Source organism: Bos indicus x Bos taurus, chromosome 2, assembly GCF_003369695.1.
Source record: "Bos indicus x Bos taurus breed Angus x Brahman F1 hybrid chromosome 2, Bos_hybrid_MaternalHap_v2.0, whole genome shotgun sequence".
Taxonomy (NCBI): Eukaryota; Metazoa; Chordata; class Mammalia; order Artiodactyla; family Bovidae; genus Bos; species Bos indicus x Bos taurus.
Genome location: NC_040077.1, coordinates 133,217,994 through 133,245,321, shown reverse-complemented (window position 1 = coordinate 133,245,321; position 27,328 = coordinate 133,217,994). Strand labels below are relative to the sequence as shown.

The window sequence follows — 27,328 nt, the reverse complement described above, 5'->3', positions numbered from 1 at the left end:
CTACAGAGCCGACACTCAATCGAAATCTAAGTCAACCTGTGACCTTAAAGTTCAGCAATCAACTTGAGTCACTAGCTCATCAATCGAGCTTCACAGCAGGTACGTACGTGTCCACTTTGTTCTTCAGCACAACGACACGGTAGCTCACGTCTCAACAACTCTGAACGCTGAACTCATAGCTGAACGGCCGACTGAACGGTGCATGCGGGGTGCTTACTGTCCAAGTGTGCATGCACACCCATGCACGTGATGCCCCTGCCCGCCCGAAGCTCACACTCTGGTCAGGAGGACAGACCATACACTAATAATCGAGTATCACGGACTGCCTCCCTTCACTCACTTCCAAACCCCCGAGTTCTCATCTCTTTCAGTGGCACCTCCTGTCGCTCAGTCCAGACACTGAGCAGAGTTCTTGATTCACCCAGCTTCTTCACTGCCCATGAGCACTAAATCTCCAAACCCCGTTTACTCCACCCCCGAGATCTCTGTGGAATCCATTCACTGTCCACCTCACTAACTGGAGTTCAGCCACCAGGGGCTCTCACCCAGATTCTAATAAACTGTCCTTCCCGCCTCCCATGTCACCGTCCCGCAATTCATCCTCCAGGGAATAGCCAGGGGCACCACCCTTGGGAGACACCACACACTGCTCTCCTTGGGGAACGTGATGTGGACCCGCACTGATGTCTCCAGCACCAACTCTTGCCAGGCCTCCCCCAACTGGAACTGCTCTCAGTTCCTCGAACGTTTCTAGCTCTCTCACCTCTGAGCCTTTGCAGGCACCATATTCTCCTCTTAGAAGTCCCCTTTCCTTTGACCCCTTCCACACTGCATATGTACCCCGTGCTCTGATACCCTGTGTCCTGAGCCCTATCTTCCACCAGAGAGCGAGCTCTGGAGGACTCACACGGGGACTGTTTCACTCGCCAGCGTTGCTTCAGCCTAGCACAGCTCAGGTGCGTGACGGGCACTACACACACTCGTGGTGAAAGAGTGAGTGGTCGGGAGCAGGAATGCCAAGCATCTACCTAGATGAAGCCTTATTTTAAAAAAAAACCCAATTAGTAACTAAGAATAAGCCTGGAACCCACTGACCAGAGTTCTCAAGTCAATGTGTTGCCACTGGTCAAATTACAATTCTGTCCCTTGATTTATCCACATTCAAAATAACGATGCTACAAAGACGGGGGCAAAATAGTGAAAACCATTATGCAGGAAGAATTACCCATAAAGATGCACTGATTATGACTATTACTACTGAACTGAAAAAAAGTTGAAAACAACAGCTATTTGAGCGAGACACATGGAAGATCTTTATTGTGGCCAGCTAAACACATTTTTAGAATGAGTTTTCAGAAAACATCACTAAATGAGAATGTGGAAACAACAACAAAAAAGGCAGCCCTGAGGACTCTCAAAACCCAACGTCAAAAACATGCTACTACTAAAAATGGGGCAAGAAATACAGAAACGCTTGTCGCTGAAGACAGAGGAGGGATACGGAAAGATGCGCAACGAGCGTCATCAGCCGCCAGAGAAACACAGATTAAACCACGAGACCACCCTCCATCTATCGGCACGGCTGAAACGAAGAACGCTGGCACCCCCAAATGCGGGCGAGGATGGATAAGGCAGGGTCGCTCAGATTCTGCCGAGGGGAGGGTGGAGCAGCGCAGCCCCTCCAGACAGCAGCCTGGCAGCTTCTTGTAAAACAAAGTAACGCGACCATTACACAAGCCAATGCAACCGCAGTCTTGGGCACTCGACCCAGAGAAATGAGCACGTGTTCACACAGAATCCTGCACGTGAAGTTAGTCCACTCGATTCACAATCAACGACCCAGATGCCCTTTAGCTGGTGACGGTTAAAGAGGCCACAGGGCATCCCCACCGGGGACTACTCAGCAACGAGAAGCAACAAACCACTGGCACCCACGGCAGTCAGGGTGGATGCCAGACAGTACGCTGAGTGAGAAAGGCCAAAGTCACACGCCACTTAATTCCACTTTGTGCTCAGCATCCTAGACAGGCCAGATCTAGGGAGATGGAGGCCAGGTCAGCGGCTGCCCGGAGAGGCGGATGCGGCTGTGAGGGACCACAGGAGGGAGCCCTGTGGTGATGGAGCGGTCCTGAGGCTTGACGGCGTGGGTGCCGACGCCCGGGCTATGATGATTTACTACAGTTTTGCAAGATGCAGTACTGAGAGAAGCTAAGTGAAGGCGACACACGACGTCTCTGTAACATTTCTCGACAACTGCATCTGAATCTAGTTATCTCAAAATAATAGGTTAATTAAAACAAAGTAATCCAGACTGGCCACCTGTCTGGGTCAATTACTATTCGTGAGGGTAACAGATATCTCGACCCAGTGACTATCAGGAATGAGCAACACGGCGCACAGGGTGGGCCCCCTGCAAACCGGGTTTTCAGCTGCCTGCACAGAGCAGAAGCTGGCGGTGATGGTGTTACAAATGTCCCAGGGACTGTGGCCAGAAGGCAGCTTTCACCTCCCTGGCCAGCCACACCCTCACAAATGCTGCTCAGCTGAGCCGTGAGGTAACGAAGCCCCACATAAGAATGAGCTGAATGAGGAAAACACAAGTGTAACTTAATCCTCTCTGCACACCGAGAGATGAACCAGGTGACTTCTGAGAGTCCGTCTACTCTGGGACTCTTATACACTAGGGCAGTTTCCAGCTCAAGGCTAATTGAGGTGGTCACCTTCACTCAGTCGTGGGAGAAGAGCAGAGAGGGTGTGGTTCCCTCACATGACGTGTCCTGCTCCAGAGAAGGGCCCCCGTGTATGCTGGTCACTCACCTGGGTGGCAGGGTGCTGGATGGCTAGCCCCCGAAGAAGCCTCAAGATGAACGGCAGGGCTGGGCGAGACAAAAACTTTTTCCAGATGTCAGCATCCAGACTGCAAAGCAAAGAGAGGCTTATGAGCAGGCCAGAGAGGCAAAGGCCACCTAGAAACCGGCCGGTGGTCCTGGCTTGTTTAGACGCGACCGCACCTTCCAGCGCACCGTAGAGTCACAGCGGACCACCCAGCTCAGCTGAGAAACCAGGGAGAAGGAGGACCTGAGGGACTTCCCTGATGGGCCACTGGCTAAGACTCTGAGCTCCCCAAGCAGGGGGCCCAGGTTCGACCCCTGGTCAGGGAACTACACCCCACATGCAGCAACTAAAGATCTTGTGCACTGCAGCTAATCCCAGCACAGCCAAACAAGTAAGTCTTTAAAAGAGAAATGAGTGCTTGAAACAGAAGCCAACAAACTGCCACCCTTTCCCACAGCCCCAAGGGCTGCATGGTCGCCTGGACAGTTTCCAGAGGGGAGGGCGACCCCAAGGAAGGCTGAGGGATGCCCAGACGATGAAGAAGAGAAGGAAGCAGGAAGAGGGAAGGAGGGCGGAGCTGCTTACTTCTTGGCGCTGGGGATGTGCTTCTTCATGTAGTCCAGGGCACTCTGGGTGATTCCCTTCTGCAGAATCAGATCCTTCAGCTGATGCCCGTTGCTGTTGTTCTTGATGCCAGCTGCAATTTTACAGAAGCAGTCCAGGAAGACCTTATCATCGCCACTGTGATCTTCATCATACCTGGACGAAAGAGCAAAGACCCTGAGAGTGTGAAAGGAGCAACAAGAGCTGATCGTGTCATTCTCCTGGCTCACAAGCCTCAAAGTCCTAGAGTACCGACTCCTGAGCCTAACAGAAGACCCTTCCCACCTGCCTCCTGCCCTAGTCCCTCTTCTCTGCCACGTTCCCCAAATTCCCAACCTTCTCTTGCATTTTCTGCTTTTGCACACCTGAGTCCCTCCAACCAGCTCGCCTTCTCTGCCTCACCAACTGCTGCTTTAACACAATATATTTTCACTTTCTGCCTCCCCAGTTAGACCAATCCCCTAAAAGGCCAGACTGGTACACAAAAATCTAATAGAAACTCAGGTGATTCTTCCTTAGTCTCCCAGAACTGGTTCAGGGCTTTCACGGCGACTCTCAGTTAGCTGTCTGAATCTAAGCCACATACTTATCAAAGCTGCAGTAGGGTTTGAACCGCTCCACCAAGATCTGCATTTTCTCCACCTCCCCGAAGGAAAGGTATGGGATGATGCGAAGCAGGCCCTGGAGCACACTAGGGTTGGAGCGGACAAAGGTGCTGTTGATCTGGTCCAAGAGCATCACGAGCTGGTCTTTGTCACCCGTCAGGAGGAGGTTGCCCTACAAGAAGAAAGGATGGAAGTCCTGTTAATACGGCCGGGACTTTGGCTGCAGCCAACAACTGGCCCTGAAAGGTTATCCACTTCCATCAGAGCCACCAGAAGTAGCCTCAGAAGAGCAGTGTCTCAGCACTTCCTGGGGACAATCAGCAGTGGGAGCTCCACCTCAAAAATCAGTTTCTAAGTTTCGGCGCTGGTTCTATTCTTAGTGGTCAAATATACCCATACAGGTGGTCAAAATACCACACAGGCTTTCCCTTCCCCAAGACAGTGTAGGCTCCCTGGTATTCATTTGGTCATATCTCTAGCCAAAAATCAGCACCAACAAGACCACAGGAATACACAGGGGCACCAAGTGGAGAGAAACTGAACTGGGAGCTGGAGACCTGAGTTCTAGGCGTCTAACTATACAGTAAGATACCAACTATATGATACCAAACGGCTCGCTTCATTCCTCTAGGCTTGGAGCATCCTCAGCTGTGAAATGAGGGGCTGCACTAAGGCCCCCGTCTGTGAGCTGGACCAGCCGCTTTGTTTCCTCTGAATTTGTGGATTTCAGGCTTTGATGCAATGACATCACCATCAGGAATGGTTGCCATTCCTACCAGCTGAGAAGGTTCGATCATTCCTGGCTGACACAGCTAGACCCAAGTAAGCCAGTGGCTGGCGACAAGACGGTGCCTGTGGATGCACAGGCCGGCCCCACCCACCTTGTCCTCGCTCAGGGGCTCAGCGTTGGACTCGTCCAGGATGATCTCCATGATGCTCAGCACCTGCTCGGCCACCGCGGCACCACCGCTGTCCTTGCTCTCCTGCTCGGCCACCAGTGCCTGCAGGAGGGGCCAGTCACACGGAGGCGGCGGCCGCGCCCACACACTGCTAACGCGGCCTCCTCCTCCAGGGCGCCCTCACGACCTCGTGTTCCCAGCAATCTGCACACACAGCACGCACGTGTGTGTCGCTGCGTGTGTGTGTGTGTGTCGCTGCGTGTGTCTGCGTGTGTGTGTGGGTGTGTGCGTTGTGTTTGGGTGTGTTGCTGCATGTGTGTGTGTCTACGCGTGTGTGTGTGCATGTGTTGCTGTGTGTGTGTGTGGTGCGCGTGCATGGGCATGTGTGGAGAGAGAGACAGCGTGTGGGTTTTTGAGGACAGTGGAAACATTTTGGCCTCTCTCTGGTCGCCGTGAGTGTGTGTGTGTGTGTGATCTGTTTCTGGTCGCCCAGAGGTGAGTGGCACCCATTTCCCACTGGGGTGCAGTCAGGACTGCTGCAGGGACTGCCTCCTGCTTCTGAGTTCAGGAAAGAAACAAGGATGCTCCCGTGTGCTGTGGCAGCAGCAGGGGTGAGCCAGCAGGGGGATAAGGGGCAGCTTGCATAATTCAAGCCTCTGTGCCCATCAGTCAGACAGATGAGAGGTTTGCAAAGGTCACAAACCCGCTTCATCTGAGGGCAGAGGTGAGCTGCCTTCCCCCAGCCCTGCACACTCCTCAGCTCTTACAGCCAACACTCCTTACCAGGTTGAGAGTCCCCAGCATGACGTTCAGAGTGTTCATCTCCAGCTTGACCAGCTGTTGCCGGTTGACTTTCACCTTCACGCAGTAACTGAACAATTTCAGCAGTACCTGACAAGAGAAGCCGAAGTCCATGAGGCCACCGGACAGTGAAGGGGTGGGGACAAGCGGGAGAGAAATATCCTAAGAAGGGCGGAGGGGCCGTGTCACCGTCAGCAGACACTCCTCCTGAAGGACACAGGAAGGTGAAGTTTCTGGAGGGAGATACGATACAGTGGCTGGGGTCGCCTATCGGGCTGGCATTTAAACGGCAGGGTTCCCAGCAGTAGCTCCTGTGGGCTGGGTCTGTCTCTACCACCTCTCAGACAGGGCAGTGACACCAATTCCTACCGGAATAGGTGATGGAGCTCTGTTGCCTCGGGGGAAACTCCAGTACTAACTCAGACCCTGAACTAACAGTAACCAAAAAGATCCCAAAGCTCATGACCCACGGGAGCTCACAACCATGTATGGCATCTAAGGCATGGGTGTAATAGTTAATACACGTTCTCATGTGCCCTGGAGGTGGAAAATGATAGTGCAATATGCATGGTGCCTTCAGATCATCTACTTCTCACGAGACAGCTGGATAAATGACCAAACAAAATCCTACCAAAACACTACAGTTACTTACAAAATCCACTTAAATAATGATAAGAATAACTGACACAGTGCAATTTTGGGTGGACAGACAATTAGACACTGGTGTCCACAGGTGACTGGAGAGGCACAGCAGAGGCTTGCTATCACACTGGTGTTCGGGGGGGGAGTGGTCGGGAAGAGAGCACTGGGGGAGGGAGCCTGAGGTATGGAGGGCCAGGGCAACGGCCAGGTGGGTCCCTGGCGTGCAGCGCTCCGCAGCGCCATGCTGCCCCCTAGGGCTTAATGGCAGCGGCCGGGCCGTTCGCAGGGGCCCCTCCAGAAGAGGAGGGCTGCTCCCGTCTTGCTGCCTCCGACTCACCGTTAGAAGATGGCGTCCCTGCTTGAAATCTTTGATCCCTGCCAGCCTGTTAAGCATGCACTCCAGGCCCCCACACTGGGCCATCACACCGGCCATCTTGTACACTTCTTCTTCATCCTCTTCTTCATCTGACACAGAAGGGAAGCCAAGTGAAAACGGAGGTGAAGCCCAGAATAAAGCACAGCCCTCATCCAGACTGACAGCTCTTCTCTTTTCCAATAAAGGGGGTCAATAGTGGGTATTAAACTACACTGTCTTGCTCCTGACAGCTCTTTTTCAAATTTCAAGTTAATTAAAATTGCTTATTCAAATACATGAAAATAAGCACTACAACCATCTTAAAAAAAAAAAGCCCTAAATAAATAAACCTGAGCTTGTTTGGTGCTAATTTCATTTCCTCCCTAAGTTCCCACCCACCCTCAATACCAGAGGTATCCAAACGAGGCTGTAAATGACTGTATTTCTCCTCAGAGAAGAAACAATGCCCCCACTTCTGAAGAGAATTCCTAGAGTACCTGCCCCGAACACCTCTGAAGCCTCAGAACGTGAACCGCCACCGGTCCCAAACCTCAGACGTCTGTGGAAGGCTGTACCTGTGGTGGAGTCCAGGGACTCAATAAACTCCTCGGTGGCATCCCCCAGCAGCCCCCGCATCCGATAAACAATCCTCATGGGCTCTCCCTAAGGGGAGGAGGTCGGAGAAAGACTTGTAAACGGGTCCAGAAAATGCAAAGGACCCGACACCTGGTCTGCTTAATTCAACGAACATTTCAGCAGTGTAGACAACTTCTATTCTTCGCGAGGTCTTAACCACAGAATATAGAATCCAAATGCCCTACAACTCACTTAGGGGAAAGGAAGCTCATTTTATGTAGGGTCTACCACAGGCCCGGAATTGTGTGAAGCACTTTATAGACACTACTTCATTTAGTTTCATTAAATATATATAACAGCCATTAACAACCGTGATTTATTGTCTTACTCTGTGCTAAGCCCCAGAAAAACATCTATTTCTGCTTTATTGACTACACCAAAGCCTTTGACTGTGTGGATCACAATCAACTGTGGAAAATTCTGAAAGAGATGGGAATACCAGACCACTTGACCTGCCTCTTCAGAAACCTATATGCAGGTCAGGAAGCAACAGTTAGAACTGGACATGGAACAACAGACTGGTTCCAAATAGGAAAAGGAGTACGTCAAGGCTGTATATTGTCACCCTGCTTATTTAACTTCTATGCAGAGTACATCATGAGAAACGCTGGACTGGAAGAAACACAAGCTGGAATCAAGATTGCCGGGAGAAATATCAATAACCTCAGATATGCAGATGACACCACCCTTAGGGCAGAAAGTGAAGAGGAACTCAAAAGCCTCTTGATGAAAGTGAAAGAGAGTGAAAAAGTTGGCTTAAAGCTCAACATTCAGAAAACGAAGATCATGGCATCCAGTCCCATCACTTCATGGGAAATAGATGGGAAAACAGTGGAAACAGTGTCAGACTTTTATATATTTTTTGGCTCCAAAATCACTGCAGATGGTGACTGCAGCCATGAAATTAAAAGACGCTTACTCCTTGCAAGCAAAGTTATGACCAACCTAGATAGCATATTCAAAAGCAGAGACATTACTTTGCCAACAAAGGTCCGTCCAGTCAAGGCTATGGTTTTTCCTGTGGTCATGTATGGATGTGAGAGTTGGACTGTGAAGAAGGCTGAGCGCCGAAGAATTGATGCTTTTGAACTGTGGTGTTGAGAGTCCCCTGGACTGCAAGGAAATCCAACCAGTCCATTCTGAAGGAGATCAGCCCTGGGATTTCTTTGGAAGGAATGATGCTAAAGCTGAAATTCCAGTACTTTGGCCACCTCATGTGAAGAGTTGACTCATTGGAAACGACTCTGATGCTGGGAGGGATTGGGGACAGGAGGAGAAGGGGACGACAGAGGATGAGACGGCTGGATAGCATCACTGACTCGATGGACGTGAGTCTGAGTGAACTCTGGGAGAGTTGGTGATGGACAGGGAAGCCTGGCGTGCTTCGACTCATGGGGTCGCAAAGAGTCGGACACGACTGAGCGACTGAACTGAACTGAACTGAAGCCCTATGCTAAGGCTTCCCGGGTGGTGCCAGTGGTGAAGAACCCGCCTACCAAAGCAGGAGACATAAAAGACAGGGTTCAATCCCTGGGTCAGGAAGATCCCCTGGAGAAGGGCATGGCAACCCACTCCAGTATTCTTGTCTGGAGAATCCCACGGACATGGGAGTCTGGCAGGCTGCAATCCATAGGTTCACAAAGAACTGGGCATGACTGAAGCAGCTTAGCCAGTAGACACCCACGCAAGCCCTACACTAATTAGGCACTTAATGTTATCCTTTTACACAAGGTTACATAGCTTGTTCAAAGTTATTCAGCTATAAGCCAGGTACTAATTCCAAGCCTGTGCCTCCTTCAGAATTATAAAATCTCTCTGATCAACAGAGACCACTACTCAAAGAATCAGGTCAAAAGTAAGATCAAAACGCTTTGACTCAAGTCTCAGAAATCAAAACAAGAAAACATAATACATCCATCTTTGCCTATGGAGATCCTGAGACCTTCATATAACCACACATCAAGGGCTGGATTCATCCAAATCTCAAGCTAAAACCTACAACTTAATAGAATGATTGGAAATAAGTCGTGAATTACAAGATTACAGCAACCTTCCTGAACTGAGGGATCATGAGACTTCACTATCCGCCAGGTACTGAGTAGGCACTCCAGCCTATACGCTCTTAGGAATTACCCTCATTTTGGAGGTGAGAAATGGGGGACTGAAGTCACACTCCAGGAAATTAAGGGCGAGCAGGTACCACACTGGTCCACGCTGCCTGCCGCTAAGCCATGCTCAGCCTCAGGAGAGAAAATCTTGGAGGGAAAGAACTTGTCGGGCCAGGTCTCAGAGCATTTCTAGCTGTGGAAGCCCAGTGAGAACTAAGAGAGGGAACAGCCACAGACCATGGACAGAAAGAGAGAGAAACATGTGAAACAGGCCCTGGTCAGCAGCTGAAGAGGTGGGCTATTTATCAGGGAAATAAGGGATAAAGTAAGAAAAGAAACTGATGAAAGCCAGGATAAAAAGCATGCTCCCAACTCTGGACTTCGCCACAAGAAACCCTTGGTGGATGAAGCATTAATATGAGAAACAAATGATCCCCAACTTCTTGCCTCCTGGTTCAAAATGGGAGGCTGCCCATGTGCATTCTTTGAGTCCTATACACCATTTAGGAGGGTGCCCATAGAAGCTTGGTCTTAACTTTTAGGTGCGCCAGGGCCTACACCTGTTGCATTCTGCTTTGAGGCTGAGGTGTCACGGTGTGATGCGGCGGATGGAGCAGTCTTCTGTGTATTTACCTGTGCTGCATCAACCCAGTGGGCGGTGGACCAGCAGTACCCAATGACCAGGACCCCCAGCACAGTGGGAGAACAGAAGAGAGAAAAGCCAAGTATGTATCAAGTGGAAGGCCCAAGTGTACCGTTAGTACTACCGATTTAGCTTCATAGACTCTACAGAAATATTCAGGACTAAGGACAGGAAAAATTCACTGTACTTCACTGGCACACTAGTTTGCTGTAATTCAATTACATGATTCATTTATTAAATATCCCCCTAAGAGAAGAAAAGAGAAGAAAGAAAAGAAGAGGAGCGAGACAGGAAATAGAGACGAGACTAAGAAAAGAGGCGGGAGTGGGGAAGAGGACCGTCTGACTGTTCCGACAGGACAGACAGAACCGAGGGGCCGGAAGGGCCAACTCGCTGTGCTCCCTTCATTTCCCATTCTCACTCCTTCACAACAACTGCCTTTCGAGTCTCAGTTCCTGGTAAAACAGAAACTATGCTCCTCGACACCACGCTGAAACATGTTCTGAAAGGTGAGCAAGTCCATCGAAAGCTGAGAATCAACCTCGGTGCCCACATGGAAAGGGAACCCAACGGCAGGTGCCCCCCACCACAGGGCTTCCTCACTCTGCTGGCCGCCCGGCTGCGAAGCCAGGCTGCTCACCCCTTCCTGCAGCTCCCTGCCCTTCCCCAGGCAGCGGCCCCAGGAGGAGGGCAAGGCGACGGCTTTTCCCACGCTAACACGACCAGGAAGTTCAGATCCTTCAGTGCTACTACAAGCTGGGCACGCGATCGCTAACAAGTCTGGAAGTCAACCCACACCTCAGGCAAGAAAATAAGCACGTACCTCATTTGTGGTACACCAGACCTTCTTGTAAACCTCAGCCACGGGGAGATCCAAACTAATGATTTTATTGTTCACTAGAAGCTGAGCGGAAAAGAAGATGAGGCTGTTACTCCAAAGAATCATCACGCAAGCACATTTTACGATCAAAGGGTGCTTTACCGCATATTGTCTATGCATTACAGACCTACTGACTCTCCCTCTCTAAAAAATGCACTTGTGTGAACATCACACAGAATTTTGTGCACAATTTCAGGGGTTCCAAATAGCTTTAACCCAAACCATGGACTCCCAGGTTTAAAAGCCCTGCTGGGTACCTTCTATTCCAAGTCCATTTCAGCTTAGCACCAAAAAGGGCAGTTTTCTCTGTTTCACCCAACGCGTTTTTCACCATGTATATGGTAACAGCAGATCCTAGCGTTGTCTGCCAGAAGGTACCAGATACAGGGCCAGAAACCTGCACCAGGGCTAATGGCACCCCACTCCAGTACTGTTGCCTGGAAAGTCCCAAGGACAGAGGAGCCTGGTGGGCTGCGGTCCATGGGGTCGCTAAGAGTCAGACATGACTGAGAGACTTCACTTTTACTTTTCACTTTCATTCACTGGAGAAGGAAATGGCAACCCACTTCAGTGTTCTTGCCTGGAGAATCCCAGGGACAGGGCAGCCTTCTGGGCTGCTGTCTGTGGGGTCGTACAGAGTCGGACACGACTGCAGCGACTTAGCAGTAGCAGGGAGCTTGATTAACCCGGAATCACTGGAGGCCTCTGCCACAGCAACAAGAACAACGAAAGCCTGTGCCCTGACAAGCTACAGCCATCTGCTTATTACCACATGCCAGGCAGGGGGCAGACCCTGTGGCAGGTGAGGCAGGCAGGCGGGAATCATGGAGCTGCGTTGAAAGATGCCCAGGATGGACCAGCCCCTACGGGACAGGAAGCCTAACCCCGGCAGGGCTGTGCTACACTCATTACCTCCATCCCGCTGTCATCCTCCAGCAGAGCCACCAAGTCACAGTCCTGGCAGATCTTGTTCTTTATGTCCCGCATGAGGGGCCCGATGCCTGGCTCGTTGCTGCTATATGGGTTCCCAGGCATTCTGCCCTGTAAGAAGTCTTCCTGCTGGGGATCCTTCTCCAGGGTCACAAAGAACTCAGTGACTTCATTCTCTTCCTGAAGGACAGAGAGAAGGAAGCAGAGGGATGGCATGAGTACGTGTGCAGAGACCGCTCACATTCAGACCACACTGCCTTGTTCACGGACACTCAGGGAGACACACCAGACTCATCCAGCCCCTTATACACTTAAAGACTAAAGGAAGCTCAGAGGTGATTCAAAAACCCCAAATATAACTCAAATAGCCTTAAAGAGCAGGCATCTTCTCTGAAACTCAAGGGTGGGTTAGGAGAAAGCCTAACCAAATAAGCAGATGAGGAGTGCCCCATGAAAGTGGATCACTGACATGAGGGGAGAGGGGCTCCCCTCCTGCTCGTCCCACGTGACGCTAACCAGTCCGGGGCCAGATGACTCTGTGACTGGTGGCCCTCTGGTCAAGAAAACGGTCTTCTGTGTATCACATGATACTCAGGGGTCTCTCATCGTTAACTAATGAGACTGATGCTCTCCACCCTTCCTCAGTAACAGAAGGGGATCTATGCAGTTCGGGCTACAGATACACCTTCATGCGTGCATGCGTGCACAAAATGCGGGCAGGGAAAAAAGCGAGAGAGTGAAAAGGTCCATCTGCCCGCTCAGGGCTGCTTCTTTCACAGGATCGTGGACTGACAAACACCAGGATTTGGGTAACGGGAGGTGAGACCTGGCTCAAAAGAAAAAGATTGATTTTGACTTTCAATCTAGGAAATGGGACAAGGAAGGGTTTTAGGTTTCTTCCCGTCATTAGGAATGGGAAACTCATGAGGTTGCTTCTGCTTTACGTGTGGAGATTCCTAAAACATAGACTGAACGGGCCACCGCTGGGATGATGACCCACGACTACGATGAGTCACCACAGCTTGTGCTCACGGGGTAGATGATGCTGCAGAGCCTCTCGAAGATGAAGACAGGGGTCCGGGAGTCGTCCAGATTGTAGCGCTTGGCTGTCTCAATGCACACGGCCATAAAGGCCTTGGTTTCAGATTCTGTACCTGCCGGAAGTCAATGTGGCCAAGTCAGTCAGGAAGGAGCTTCACACACAGAAGCTGAGATGAGACTCATCATCGGCAGATCCTCTCTGCCTGGTGAGTCTATAATATCCTACGTGGCAACATCAATATTTCAACCGGAAACCTGAAGCTGATGGATTCTTACACGGAGACCTCATTCCATCTGAAGGCCTTCACACCCAAGGCGACACAGAGCACCACACTTGGCTGTGCACATGTCTCCCTCTCTCTGGGAATTATAATCTTGCATCCTCTTGCCCAAAATAGGTACTCAAGAACGTGAAACAGTGATCCTAACTGCACTCTGTCAAAGCAAAAGGAAGCTACAGTTTTCAGTTTCAAAAAAATTAGGTAGACGGTCCTCCAGAAGCCAAACAGATAACTTCAAGCCATACATTCCTGCAAAGGGTCCAGCTGACAAGGTCACAAACCAGCTCAGCATGGCAGCTAAAAATGGCACCAGAAGGACGTCCCCATCTGGCAATAAAGCAGACTACCTCCCCTGACCTACTTTCCACTCCTTTACTTAAAAACGATTTAAAATAGTGGGGAAAAAAGTATCAGTGGACTGCTACACCAGCAAAGAAAGCCAGAGCTCCAAGGTTGGGAAAGCAGGACTCCAGGGGGGGTCAGCAGAGCACTCCGGCGATTTTCTGCCATGAGCTTTGGTTTCCAAAACCTGCCAGGATTTGAGAGCTGGATACAAAGCCCCAAATATCCCGAGAGAGAGAATCTGGCAGGAACCACCGCCTGCACACACACAAATCTGGTACCCCCAAGAGCTACATCCTTGGTATAGGTATGGTGTGTTCAGTCGCGCCTGACTCTCTGTGACCCCACGGAGTATAGCCCTACCAGGCTCCCCTGTCCATGGGATTTTCCAGGCAAGAACACCCCAATCCAGGGCATCTTTTCGAGCCAAGGATGGAACCCGCATCTCCTGCAATGGCAGGCAGATTCTTTACCACTATGCAACCTGGGAAGTCCTCTTTGGTATAAGCATCAATTAAAAACAACTATTCCTTTCCCCCAAGCAAATCAATGAAAGCACACTGTCTCCCCTTAAAATGTAGCACTGAACAGAGGGGAAGAAAAATCTCCTCTGAGCACTCATAACAAGCTGTCCCTCACAGAGGTCTGTGGCTCAAACTACCTAGGAGAGCCGAAAACTCTAAGTTCAGAACTCTGTTGAAGGTGGCCCTGGGATGGCCATGCCCTGAGCTGCTTCACAGAGGCAGCTACAAATCATCTCCAGAAAAACCCATCTTTGACTCAGGTCCCGAAGAGTTTCCACAAAAAAACTCCCAAAACACAAGCTCGCAGTACCAAAAAACAAAAAAACATGAAATGCAAGATTTAAAGCAAAGCACCAAAGGCAAGAGCCAGAACAACAACAGAAGCAGATTAATAGATAGTTTAAGTTTTAGAATTAGCAGATACAGAAATAAGTTTGTTATGTTGAAAGACAATAAAAGGGACAGAAAATGTCTGCAAAAGACTAGAGACGATAAAATCTACATAAAATTGCAAGAATTTGATGGGTATATTAAACAGATAACACAGAGTGAAGAAAAATAAAGGATGGAAGAAATTATCCAAAATCAACATAAAGATACAATGAGACGGACACTACGAAAGAGGGAGGTGGAGACACGGAGGACAGTGAGAGGTGGAGTCCCACGGGGACAAGGAGCAAGAACAGAATAGAGGCAACTGACGCCACAATGGCTGAGAATCTTCTAGAACCAATGAAGGACACCAGTCTGAGAACTCTTGACCTCTTCCTGCCCTGTGAGCTCAACACAGAAAGTCCAGGACCTTCCTGGTAGTCCAGTGGTTAAGAATCTGACGGACAGGGCAGGGGTCAAGGGTTCAATCCCTGGTCTGGAAGACTCCACATGCCACAGGGCTTAGCCCGTGTGCCCCAACTACTGAAGCCTGTGTGCACTAACAAAGAACCAGCACAGTCAAAAATAAATAAGTAAAATATTTTAAAAAAACAAGTCCAAATTTACTGAGGCCAGATCTGGAATTTTACAACTCTAAGCACCAACAGTCTTGAGAGAAATGTCTTCTCCTTTACTCAAACGTGAGGAGATGTTTGCTGCCCATGATCTGGGTCTAAGGAACCGGGGAACTCAGACCATGCACCTAAGTGGAGCCAGAAGGGACACAGGCCTGTAGGCTGCGGGCCGCTGGCCGGGGCTACCTGTGGTCATGTCCTCCAGCATCTCCAGCAGCATGTCCTGCGTCTCATCGATCAGCTTGGTCCTCTGCACCACCAGCTTCCGCAAGCACAGGTACCCGTTCAGCACGGTACCCACCAAGCGGCTCTTAAAGTGCCTTTTGATGGACTCCACCTCCACAAAGGAGGAAAGCAGGCCTGTGGGGACAGGAGAAAGTTGCACGAGTTCAGAACGAGAAGTAAACAAAGAAGGTCCATGTTTTCAAAAGACGACGAGCAACTCAAAAGCAAGAAACGCCACGTTTGTGCCTGACATGGAGCACGTGCTCCATGACGTGAACTGGTCAACAGACAACAGGTGCTCAAAGACGTAAACCCGTCCTCAGGGGAACGCACACAGAGCTTAAAAAGCGCAGTGTGGTCAGTACGAGAGAGGAGGTCAGCCTCAGCACCCAGGGAGCCAAAGGGCAGCCCCCAAACTATCCCCAGGGTGTCCAACGGAAGGCCCAGGAGGCTCCCTCTACCTGTGAGACTCTTGAGGGCATAGCCCTGCTGCAGATCGGTGCTCAGGGTGGCCTCCTCCAGGGCCAGCAAGCGGGCTATTTCCTAAACAGGAAGACAAGCAAGGTCAGTGTGACGGCACCGCCAGCGACACCGGTCAGCTCCCCCACTGGCCCAGGAATGCTCTCTCACCCTGAACCCTTGCAGAACTCTTTTCTAAGAAGCCAAGGAGAGCTATAAAGACGTTAAGGGACTGCTTAGAAATGGAGGACAGTTTAAATGTCCCCAACAGACTGCTATACCCTCATGAGGAACACAGTGAAGTCACGGAAGTGCCCCCCGGCAGACTTCAGGAGTACTGCAGGCTCAGTTTCAGAGCGCTGTAATAAAGTGGTCATGGCAATAAAGCGAGCCACACAAATCCATTTTTTCCCATGAATGTAGAACTTATGTCCACACTCTAGTTTAAATCAGTAAGTGTACAGCAGCATTATGTCTAGAAAACAATGTATATACACTTTACTTAAATAACGCTGTTGGAAAAATGGCTTACTTGACACAGGGTTGCCACAACCTTTATTTTTAAAGAAAAGCACAATAAAGCGAGGTATGCCTGCATTTTGAACAAATATTTCTTCCTGGCGCAAAAGACCACCACAAAGTTTATCTAGAGAAAGAGAACAAGGAGAGCGGGGCTCGGCAAAGGGGCTCCCCTAGGCTGGGCCGGGACGACATACCTTGGTGATGAGGTTGCCCACGTAGGGCAGGACTCCTCGGGCTGCCAGGTAGACTTTCCAGTGAGCTGAAGTGATGAGCTTCTGGTAGAGAGCCAGGTACTCGGCAGCACACTCGCCAGCAACACTCAGCTCGTCCAGGTAACTGCCGCAGAGCCGGGCAATGACAGCGAGCCCACACCGCCCCACAGCCCCAACGGCCCCCGGCTCTGCCCCTCTGCGGTCCTCCACTCCCCCTGCCTCGCTGCGGAGGACCAGGGCTGAGAACACCCCAGACCCCCACTTGGGAACTCCTCAGACCTGGGAAAAGCTCGAGAGCACCCAGCAGGTAATGCATTGCCTCACACTGTACACATTTGGACAATAAAGCACTAATACGTGAATGGTGGTTACTGGGGCAGAGAGAGAGTGTTGTGACTGAATCGCTCACAAGGCGAGTTTACCAGAGTCCAGTGGCCAATAACTTTGGAATCAGACTGCCTGGACTGAAACCTTGCCTTCCTGGGGACAAGTTAACTAAGCACTGAAAGCCCAAGTGAACATTAAATGAGATAATGCATGCCAAGTTTTTGTAAGCTCTGTAAGACCTCAAGACATTAGCTGCCGACTCTGTGACCACCACCACTGCTATTATACCCACTGCACGCGGCTGCCCAGCGCTTCCTGGTTTCTGTGGTCTTCCACAAGGAGCGAGGTGGCTACAGCACAGGCGTGCCTCCCGTCGCCCTGGTCTGAGGACTCCCCCGGGAGAGCGGGAGGGCTCCCTGGATGAAGTCCCACCACCCTGCCCACCCCGCTCTCAGATGGTACCTGGTGAGGAGGTCCAGGACCTGCTGCTTGCGGCTGGGGATGGTGGCCAGCGCCTCCACAATGGTGCAGGCCGCCTGCCGTGCAGCCTGTGTGGCCGGAGTAAAGAGTACCTGCAGGGGGTGGGGAGAAGCGCCTGGCTCAGCGGACAGCGTCTCATCCGGCCCCGCCAGGCACAGTCCACCGCCACCCATCGAGGGGAAATGCTCTGAGCTCCTCACGAGCAAAAGGGTAAAGGAAAAATCACCAGCTAACTCAAGATCCGGCTGCTACAGGTGGGCAAAAAGGCTAAGAGTCCCATCTTCATGGAGCTTTTCTCCAACAAGTACTTTGGAGGACATACAGAACCAGGAAAAAAGACAGGCGGGTGTTCTCCTTAGCAAAGACGTCTATGATTCTATTTTGGAGACAGCTACCTTGGACAGCAAGATCAAACCAGTCAATCCTAAAGGAAACTAACCCTAAATATTCAGAGGAAGGACTGATACTGAAGCTCCAATACTTTGGCCACCTGATGTGAAGAGCTGACTCACTGGAAAAGACCCTGATGCTGGGAGGGATTGGGGGCAGGAGGAGAAGGGGACGACAGAAGATGAGATGGTTGGATGGCATCACCGACTCAACGGACACGGGTTTGAGCAAACTCTGGGAGATAGGGAAGGACAGGGAGGCCTGGCGTGCTGCAGTCCACGGTGTCCCAAAGAGTTGGACACAACTTAGCAACTGAACAGTAACGACAGGCTGAGCACTTATGTTAAATGTAGACCAAGTGCTCACGTTATAACCAACGGGCAAATGAATTCTCTAAAATATCACTGCTCTAATCTTTAAAAGCATTAGCTGGAGAAAGGAAAAGGACAGAAGACATGAAAGGTGGACGGTAAAAGCAGTGCAGGCGCGGAGGCTCCGCCTGCTCAGTGGTCAGGGAGGAGAGCAGAGAGCACGAGCTTGATCAAAGGGCAGAAGGAGTTCTGATGTGGCCCACCCACCACGCGGGCGGCTGCAACCGAGAGCCTCCACCTATTAGAAAGGAAGCAGGATTAACAGAGAGCAGAGGAGACACGCCGTGAGGCTCGGAAACGCCGCGCCTGGGACCTGGGGCGCGCGGCCATGGAGCCGGGGACGACGCCACCCACCTGCCGCAGCCAGTTGTTGTGGCCCAGCTGGAGGTCCAGCGGGGGGGTCCGTTTCCCCCGCCGGCTCAGGAACTGCTTCCACCGCCACACGTACTTCTCGGTCAGGTAGAGGTGGCGGAGCTCCGCCTTGCTGGGAGACTTCCCGTTGCCATCGACCCCTGGCAGGCAGAGGGGTGCAGGGAGAGGTAAGGGGGAGACGGTGGGGCAGTCAGCCGGGGCAGGGAGGGCCCGCTTCTCAAGTCCCGAAAGACACACACACACCTCGGATGGGAAGACACTTCTTCCAGGCGTCATAGGATGCCTTGGGGTCCCTCTTGAGCCAGAGCTGGGCCTGGGCGTGGATCTCGTTGCAGTATGGCCTCACGGTGGTGAGGGCCTCGACAGGGACGTCCTGCAGGAGGAAGGCGGACGGGTGAGCGGGCCCGGGCACGCCCGAGCTGCCGCTGCAGCACAGTGGGGCTGCCCCGGGGACGAGCGCGCAGGCAAGGCCGGAAGGCCAGCGCTCACATCTCCTACGCCCCGTCTGCGCTCCTTTCAAGCATTCGACTCAACTCAGCAGGAGCAGCACCACGCTGAGCTGAGGGTCACTGGCGCTGCCTGCGCAGGATGAGGTGTGACTGGCTTCCTACAGACACTCCTACAGCTACATACACTAATTCCTATCCCAAGGCTGATCTGTAGTTTCCCCAAACATAAATCTTCAAGGGGTCACTAAACAGCCTCTAAAATTTACAGAACCATTACTAATCCCAAGTGGCCTGCATAGGGGAGCCCCCAGTAGGATTCTAAACCAGCAATTCTCAAACTTTTCAGCCACAGGACCCCATTACACTCTTGAAAATTACTGACTCCAAAGAGTTCTTGTGTATGATGTAGCTCTATCCATCGATACGGATCTATTAAAAATTAAAGTTTAGCAATTCCTAAAATATTAACTCACTTACAAATAAAAACAAATACATTATCTGTCAATCTAAACAGCATTTTTTATTTCCCAAAACAAAAATAAACTAGACAAAGGAGCTATACTGCTATACATTTTTTAAATTGTTTAATGGCTACCTTAATAAGACAGCTAGATTCTTATACTGCTTCTAAGTTCAAACTGTTGCAATACGTTGTTTTGTTGAAGCACTCAGATGTATATAGTTGGAAAGAAAAAATATTTTAATAGCTTTTTCAATTAATCGTGGATTTTACATTAATACTAAACCAAAATTCAACGGATTACAGGTTCTTAAAGATTGGTTGTAATGTGGAATCCGAAACCAATCAAAAAACATTTCTTATTCCATTGCACTAAAATTCATCTTTTACTCACACATGAACATGCACTGGTCAGCTGGAAAATACTGGTTCACGCACAGACCCCATTCCTCTTTAAGTGACAGGCTCGTTTTGTTCACTTTTCAAGAAAATCTGCCAAACACCTGATTCTGAAGAACCACAATTGGCTCACTAGCCCTCCTTTCAAGCACAGATGAGGCTCCGTGAAAACAGCAGCTGGTTCAGCCGTCCCCAGCGCTTCCCCCGGCGGCCTCCGCCCTGCGGTGCGCGCCTCCCTCCCGCACTGTCTCCCTGAACAGTGAGACGACTGATTTACTAAACTCCTCTGCAGGGCTTCACCCGGGACGCTCCTGGGTGAAGCTGCAAGTGAGGGGCGTGGCTCGTGGTGCGGAGGCCCGGTCGGTCTCGCATCACTGACTGTGTGCCATCTGCACAAGTGGCACAAAGAAGAAAAGGGCAGATCGTGGCCCAGGTGATTACGGAAATGACGTCGGCCTCGCAGATATCCCGGTCGTCCTGGGAACACCCACAGATCTCAGGGTAATTACGGAAATAACGTCGGCCTCACAGATTCCCAGTCGTGTCCCAGGTAATTACGGAAATAACATCGGCCTCGCAGATATCCCAGTCGTCCTGGGAACACCCACAGATCCATGAGCTAGACTCTGAGACCTGCTGCTCTCTCTAGGCTAAAACTCAGCCAAATGTGAGGCTTCAGTGCTCAGAGGCTAAGAGCCCTCTCGAGTGGGAATCTGTGACCTCACGCTGTGGGAAAAAGGACAGTTATGTGGGGATGAAGTTCCTCTTTTCAATCAAGAGCCGATTTTCATTTGCTGAGAATGTGCTCTGAGGGGAAGAAAGCCTTCATCAAAGCGAAGGAAGGGGGGTCTTTTCTGAGGACGGTCGAGGCAGACCAAGAAAGGGAAACAGCATAAACTGTTCCCTGTCCAGCTTCCCCTGTAGTGCCTGCCGCTCAGCGTCCTGCAAAGAAGACCCCATTTCCCACCAAGAGACTCCACCAGGATGAAGCAGGCATCAGAAGGGCCCCAGGACTACAAAGACGGCGGCCTCTGGCAGGGCCGAGGGAAAGCACTATGGCCCACACACTCTCACACCAGTATGAGCAAGTCCATCTGCGGCTAGGCCACCTTCAGAACTAAAAACTCGGCTTTACTCACTCATTTAAGAATGACTTACCGAGTCGCTATTATAACACGAGATACCACGCTATGTACTGGACCAAAAAAAACCTTAGTAAAACAGTCCCTGGATTGGAGGAGCTCATGGCCAGCCTGGCAGAGAACTGGATCACTGAAGCAGCAGCTGACAAAGGGAAGGCGGGCATGGCAGGCAGAGGAGACACCGCACAGCCACACACAACAGTTACAAAGGACTACCGAAGGCCAGGAGCCTCCCAGGGGGCTCGGTGGTGAAAATTCACCTGCCAATGCAGGGGACACAGGTTCAATCCCTGCCCAAGTCACGGTGCGAGGGAATGGAAGGGCTTCCAGCACTGTGCAAAGGCACGGGGTAGGGAAGAACACCACAGCCTCTGGGAGCCGCGAGCTGTCCGAGGGGACTGGAGGAAGGGGCGATCCTCCACGGCAGACCACTGCTGCAGGCGTTTGCCTTTGCCTGCCTGTGTCACTCGAGAGCCCTCTGAGAAACTCTCCTTCTCAGAAACCCTAACCCATCTCGCTGACTGCCGCCAAGGAAGCACTGGCGCCCCAGGGAGAGCGAGCTCAGGTGAGCAGAGACCTTAGAGCAGGGTGGGCGCTGGCTGGAGCCTGCCCCGGACTGCCTTCTCAGGCCCGTACCTTGTTCTTCTTGCTGGTGGGAGCAGGTGGCTTAATCAGCTTCTGCAAGATCCGCAGGCACATGAGGGTGATGTTCTCAACCACCACGGGGGTCTTGATGTTCACGGCCATGAGGAAAAGGCTGAGCGCTGGGAGAGGAAGGCAGGGAGGAGGCACAGTCACAAACGTGCCTCGCCAGCCGCTGTGTGACCACCCGAGGGCAGCTTCCTGGCCTCACGGGCCCTGCATCGAGCTGCGTTCCTCTCGCTGGCCGGCCGCCAACCAGACATCCCCTAAACTCACCACAGCGCAAGCGGAGCTCCCAGCAGCTGTCCTCCTTGGAGATGGAGTCTGTCAACAGCAGCATTTCATACTGAAGGCTACTTGCCTGGAGGGCCAACAGAAGAGACGTGAGCAGAGGAGGGTCTGCAGGGTCAGTCCCGGATGAGGGTGCACATCCACGCTTTGGCCCAGAGACTCAGAGCTAACCCGTGTGGTCAAGCGGACCGTCAGAAGGGAGACGGAGCCCCTCAGCACGGTCGCTGCCCGTCTCTGCTCTCTGAGCCTGACGCTGACTCAGCAAGGTCTTCCTGGGATGTGAGCCCTGTCGACGTGCCACTCCCCCCACCCCCACCGCGCCTGCCCTGGTCATCACAACGAGACGCCGGCGGGGGGACCGCGGGAATGAAGGAAAAGGGAGAAGGGGGCAGTCAGAGGGCACGGCCGCCTGCTCACCAGATCAGGGTTGGCCCAGTGGCCCTTCAGGGCTGTGGAGACTTTGCCAATAATCAGATCGTTCATTTGCTGGGTGGCCTCTGGATTGTCCCTAGGGAGGCAGAGAAGAGAGTCCTGTTACACCGCTGGGTGTGTCCCTCCTCTGCATGTGAGAGCGCCCAGGTAAAAGGAAATCAACGTCTAGTGCCACCGGCCTTCCCAGGGGCAAGACGACTCACGAGCCCCACAGAACCCTGCTGTGTGATGAGAAGGGGCTGCCCAGCGGAGAGGCTGATGGAGGGAAGATGGTATGCAGGGTTCCTCCACAGCCTGGGCTGCCAGGCCCCCGGACCCCGCCCAGTACGTCAGTCTCCAGAACCCAGGGGTCCACTCTCCGTCTCCTTCCTTAGCTTCTCCAACTGCCCCCGCTTCATTTCCCACAAGGCATCCACATTTCCCATCCATGTCCCTTTGTAATAATGTATGTATTAATAATTTAAAAACCACGAATCGCATCAAGTCAGTCTCAGGCTTCCCAACCTCGCAGTGCCCTAAAGACCCTACGGGACCTGGCCCCTGGTCTCACTGAACCCCTCCACTCTGTCCCCACTGCATCCTCCACTCCAGCCACACGGGCTTCCCCGTGGCCCCGGCTTCACACGGCTGGCACATCCCACCTCTCTGCCCACCACTTGCTATTAGTATCGGCATGTGGCCCACGCCTTCCATACCTGCCTGCCTCACTCCCTGACCTCCTCAGCAGTCGCCCCTGCCCACCCTGTCCTCTGCAGTGACCCTGCCTGCAATCAGAGCTGCCATCCCAGCTGCACTGCTCTTCACACCTGACCTCCTGATGCTGTACGGGGCCATCATCCACTCACTGCCCTTCTCCCCTCTAGATTGTAGGCCACATTCATCCGCTCACTGCCCTTCTCCCCTCTAGAGTGAAGGCCAGAGCGAAGGCCACGTTCATCCACTCACTGCCCTTCTCCGCTCTAGAGCGAAGGCCACATGAGTGCAGGAATGCTGCTTCATCGCCCACTGCATCCTCAGAGTCCAGAACAAAGCCTAGCATTTAGCCGATGCTCAGTAAGTACTTGTTAAATGAGTGAATACATTGTACAGCAAATCATATTTAGCATCCAGCTAACATGTTCTAGGACTTACGCCCACACTCGGGAAACAATGCAAATTCAGCTGTGGGTATTGTGTGAGCATGGACTAAGGACTCCACAAGTATGAGCCACTACTCACGTGAATTATGTCATTCCATTCTCACCACAAGCCATTACAGTATTGGCTACTATCCTTATTTCTCAGATGAGGAAACCTTATGCTCAGAGAACACTGAGAAATGTGTCCACGGCACACGGCATAGAGGATCAGACACCGGGGTCCTTCTGAACCAGATCTAAGCTCCGAAGCCCTAGGCTCCACCGCTCCAGCTGTCTTCTTCTGGGGGAGTCCTGAGTCCAGGTGCCCGGTCACTCCCTCCTCCCAGCACTGGAACTCAAAAACCGCTTCCTCAGGAAAACCCCCTGGAACCAACCAGGTACAAGCCAAACACACGGCCTATTGATACAAGGGAACCTGGGCTTCACGTGCTCCTCCGTCCGCTCAGCTGCACCCTGGACAGTTCCCTGCACCCTCCAGCGCTCCCAGCACCGCCCTGCCCCCCGGCCCCACTTGCAGGGTCCCGGCCCATGCCCCTGGCGCAGGCTCTGACCGAGTCAGGAGGCACATGAGCTGGCGGACCTCCTCCCGCATGGCCGCAGAGCCTCGGCGGAGGTTGTAGTCAAAGAGCTCCCGGATGAGGCCCTGGGAGACAAGGATGTGGCGCAGGGCGGGGTTGGTGGCCAGGGCCCGGAGCAGGGTGATACAGTGCTCCGTGACGGCCGAAGCGCAGCCGTAGCACTTGGTGGAGGACGTGTGGCCGCAGCCCAGCACGGACAAGGCGCGGTACTGGCTGGCCGTGAAGGTGGGCTGCACTGAGGTCCGGGAGGACTTGGTGGCCGCTTCCCTCTGCTGCAGGTCGTATTCCAACAACTCTTTTCGTGAAGCGAAAACTTTCTGAGGGGGAGAAAAAAAAAGACAAAGGAGAAAAAAAAAATCAGCAATTAAAATGAGGAGGAAGAAAAAGGAAGCTAATTGGAAATCAGCTTTGGTTTGAAGAACACTTTACCGGTATTACCTAATTTAACCCTCTCGATGACCTTAGCCTAGTAGCTCAGTTGGTAAAGTATGTGCCTGCAAGTGCAGGAGACCTGAGTTTGATCCCTGGGTCGGGAAGTACCCTGGAGAAGGAAATGGCAACCCACTCCATTACTCTTGCCTGGAGAATTCTATGGACAGAGGAGCCTGGTGGGCTACAGTCTACGGGATCACAAAGCATTGGACACGGCTGTGCAACGAACTTTTTTTCAATAACCTTAGCAGCTAAGATACTTTATCCCCATTTTACAGAGGAGGAAACAGCTTAGAGAGGCTGGCTTGACCAAGGTAAGGGGCAGAGTTAGACCTCAGAGTCTGATCACAGGCATATGTCCTTAACACCCACATAACGCTTTCTTTAAAGAATAAAATCAGGAATACAGGCACATGGAGTGAAGATGGCTTACCAGCCACTTTGGGGACAAGGACCCTGGCTGCTCTTGTCTGCAGCCAGTCTTCCATCCCACAGGGGTGAGGTCTGTAACATACCACCCACCGATGTGACCGATCAAGAAAACCTTATCTACAATAATCTCCATTTGATTCTCAGCGTTCTGGTATGAACTCAGCTTTCTACCGAGCACCCGAAACTGCAGTAGGTGAGCAGCTGTGTGGCTGGCGCTTAACCGCAGGGGGAGAGCAAAGAACTGCTTTGAAAACAATGTTGATAACACACAACAAAACGCACTCCAGCCGCTCCCGCCTGTACCTGGATGATTTTGGAGAGTTCGTCAAAAGAGCTCTTGCAGTCTCCGCAGTACTCCTGCGCCAGCTGCAGGATGTACCGGTTCACGCTGGCCGAAGTGGAGCTGATACCCCCGGAGGTTCCCGAGTCGTCCTGCAACCCAGAGGGACGCGGTCAGCCTTCCCCCGGGAGATGGCCTCGCCCGGGGCCAGTCTCTGCCTCTGACCCAGAAAGGATTACCTGCGGCTTCTCAGGAGCTGCCTCATTCACTTTGCACAGCAGGTTCTCCAGCTGCGGCCGATGTCCCATCAGCTGGTGATACACTCGGTCAGCTTTGTCCAGAAGCGTGTTGATGTTGGACACGGCCTAGACAGGAAGAGGCGGGGAGTGCACGTGGGCTCGTCAACACTGAAGGTTCCTTCCCCTCAGTGACCCGGTTGAGCACCGTGTTTCACGCGGTGTTTCTACTCATGGCAATAATCCTGTGAGGTGGGCATGCAAGGTGTATGACACACATCCAAATAAACCACGCTGAGGGCAGGGACTTTCGCCAGGTCACACAGTGTTAAAAGCACAGGGGGAACGGGAACGTTCCTCCTTCTGACTCTGGAGCTAGACGCCACTCCGCTTTGCTGGGCTGCTGCTGCTGGTGACTGTTCTGACAGACCCCTCTGCCCTGTCCTCCCATCTCCAGCCCCACCACGTCACTTGCCCCTTGAGATACTCTACTTCCATTACCAACACGTCTCCAAAATTCTACCCAAAACACGTGTTCCAATCCATCTTATTTGTTGCCACTCAAAAGCTTAGCCCTGAAAACACGCTGAGCCAAGAAGACTTGGGTGAGAAGGAAAAGCACGCTGCCCACACCAGCTCGGCCCCCAAGCTCCGAACAGAGCTCGGCGTGGGCCTCTCACGGACTCGGCCTCACCTTCTTCCTGTCCTCCTCATTCTCAATGGGGTCCACTGCGCAGCAGGGCTTGGCGTAGAGCATGAAGTCGAAGCGAGCGTATTTACAGAAGCCACAGGCGTTGCACAGGAAGGGGTCCTTTTCGTCATAGTTGATGGATCTGAAACCCCAGAGTATAGGTCAGGGGGCAGCAGAGGACGGAGGGGAGACGGAACACATGAGCCACTTCTGCAGACGCTGGGAACTCTGCAGGGCTCTCGGAGGGGCAGCAGCAAACGGGCGAGGACGACTGAGGCAACCAGGCAACCATAACAGGGACCCAGAGCCAAACTCGGGAACCCCACCCCCCACCCACCACCCCACAACTCTCCCCGGCCCTGTCCTCCTGTATCTGTGAACTCCATGCTCTAGATGCCCGTGATCCTCCACCGTGAGGGCACCACACGGCGGAAGTGCCCACACTGAGACTCTTCCTGAGAAATACAAGGGATGCACCTGACCTGGGAGACAACCGCTCACTCACCTGCATTTGTGACACTGGTAGACGTTCTCCCCACAGTTGCCGCAGACCCCGGGGTTGGCGGGAACCGAGGCACTACAGCGCGGGCACTGCAGGGTCTCCGTGGAGGCCTGGTAGTTCTCGTAGAAGTCTGCGAACTCAATCATCAGGTTGGAGGCCACGATGGGCAAAGGCAGGTCAATCTTCACCTCTGTCTGCCCAGGTGTCAGCTGAACCTTCTTGGCTTTGTGCCAGCGTGCCGGCCTAGGAGAAACGGTGTCAGATAGATGGTTAGAGGGCCTGAGAGACTCTCACAAGACCCACAGCAACGACCATCTGATGAGAGGGAAAGAAGACTGTCCCTGCGTGTTCTCCTAAGACAGTGAAATGGTTATTCTAAGGCAAGGGACTCTGACAAATAAAAGCAACTTAATTTTAAAGATACATTTCCACTATTCTCTCTTGAAAAAAAGGCTAGAACATACAGGCGCTTTAAGACATCATATATGATAATTTCTGAGATTCCAGAAAAACAAGGGAATGTACATCAAGGGAAGACGTTCCTCTGAAAGCATGCCACACTGGAGCCTGGACTTCCGAGAGGTCCATGATGCCGTAAGTTGGCTGCTGTAAGTTCCTATCGTGGCAACCACCTTGGAAGGGTAAAGCTCAGGGTGCTTGAGAGGCAGAGGGCACACCAGGGTCCAGACCACGCGCCGAGAAGAGTCAGAGAGAGTAAAGACGTGTGGTAATT

The 27,328-nt window shown here is 52.2% G+C and overlaps 1 protein-coding gene across 5 annotated transcripts in view; it reads right to left on the bottom strand.

The window, feature by feature from the left end:
• UBR4 (ubiquitin protein ligase E3 component n-recognin 4) overlaps nt 1–27,328 on the bottom strand; it is a 137,815-nt gene that overhangs the window by 14,293 nt on the left and 96,194 nt on the right. For all 5 annotated transcript variants that reach the window (XM_027522083.1, XM_027522100.1, XM_027522092.1 and 2 more), the window contains 24 exons: nt 26,599–26,838; nt 26,097–26,235; nt 25,406–25,531; nt 25,190–25,318; nt 23,996–24,339; nt 22,291–22,381; nt 21,859–21,943; nt 21,577–21,704; nt 18,734–18,863; nt 18,473–18,630; nt 17,340–17,449; nt 16,533–16,674; nt 15,819–15,900; nt 15,319–15,492; nt 12,970–13,091; nt 11,920–12,117; nt 10,951–11,031; nt 7,316–7,403; nt 6,723–6,850; nt 5,726–5,833; nt 4,925–5,044; nt 4,025–4,215; nt 3,421–3,594; nt 2,818–2,917 (listed from right to left, as the gene is read on the bottom strand). In XM_027522083.1, coding sequence (XP_027377884.1) covers nt 2,818–2,917; nt 3,421–3,594; nt 4,025–4,215; nt 4,925–5,044; nt 5,726–5,833; nt 6,723–6,850; nt 7,316–7,403; nt 10,951–11,031; nt 11,920–12,117; nt 12,970–13,091; nt 15,319–15,492; nt 15,819–15,900; nt 16,533–16,674; nt 17,340–17,449; nt 18,473–18,630; nt 18,734–18,863; nt 21,577–21,704; nt 21,859–21,943; nt 22,291–22,381; nt 23,996–24,339; nt 25,190–25,318; nt 25,406–25,531; nt 26,097–26,235; nt 26,599–26,838 — 3,388 coding nt within the window. The remainder of the gene's footprint in view (nt 1–2,817; nt 2,918–3,420; nt 3,595–4,024; nt 4,216–4,924; nt 5,045–5,725; nt 5,834–6,722; nt 6,851–7,315; nt 7,404–10,950; nt 11,032–11,919; nt 12,118–12,969; nt 13,092–15,318; nt 15,493–15,818; nt 15,901–16,532; nt 16,675–17,339; nt 17,450–18,472; nt 18,631–18,733; nt 18,864–21,576; nt 21,705–21,858; nt 21,944–22,290; nt 22,382–23,995; nt 24,340–25,189; nt 25,319–25,405; nt 25,532–26,096; nt 26,236–26,598; nt 26,839–27,328) is intronic.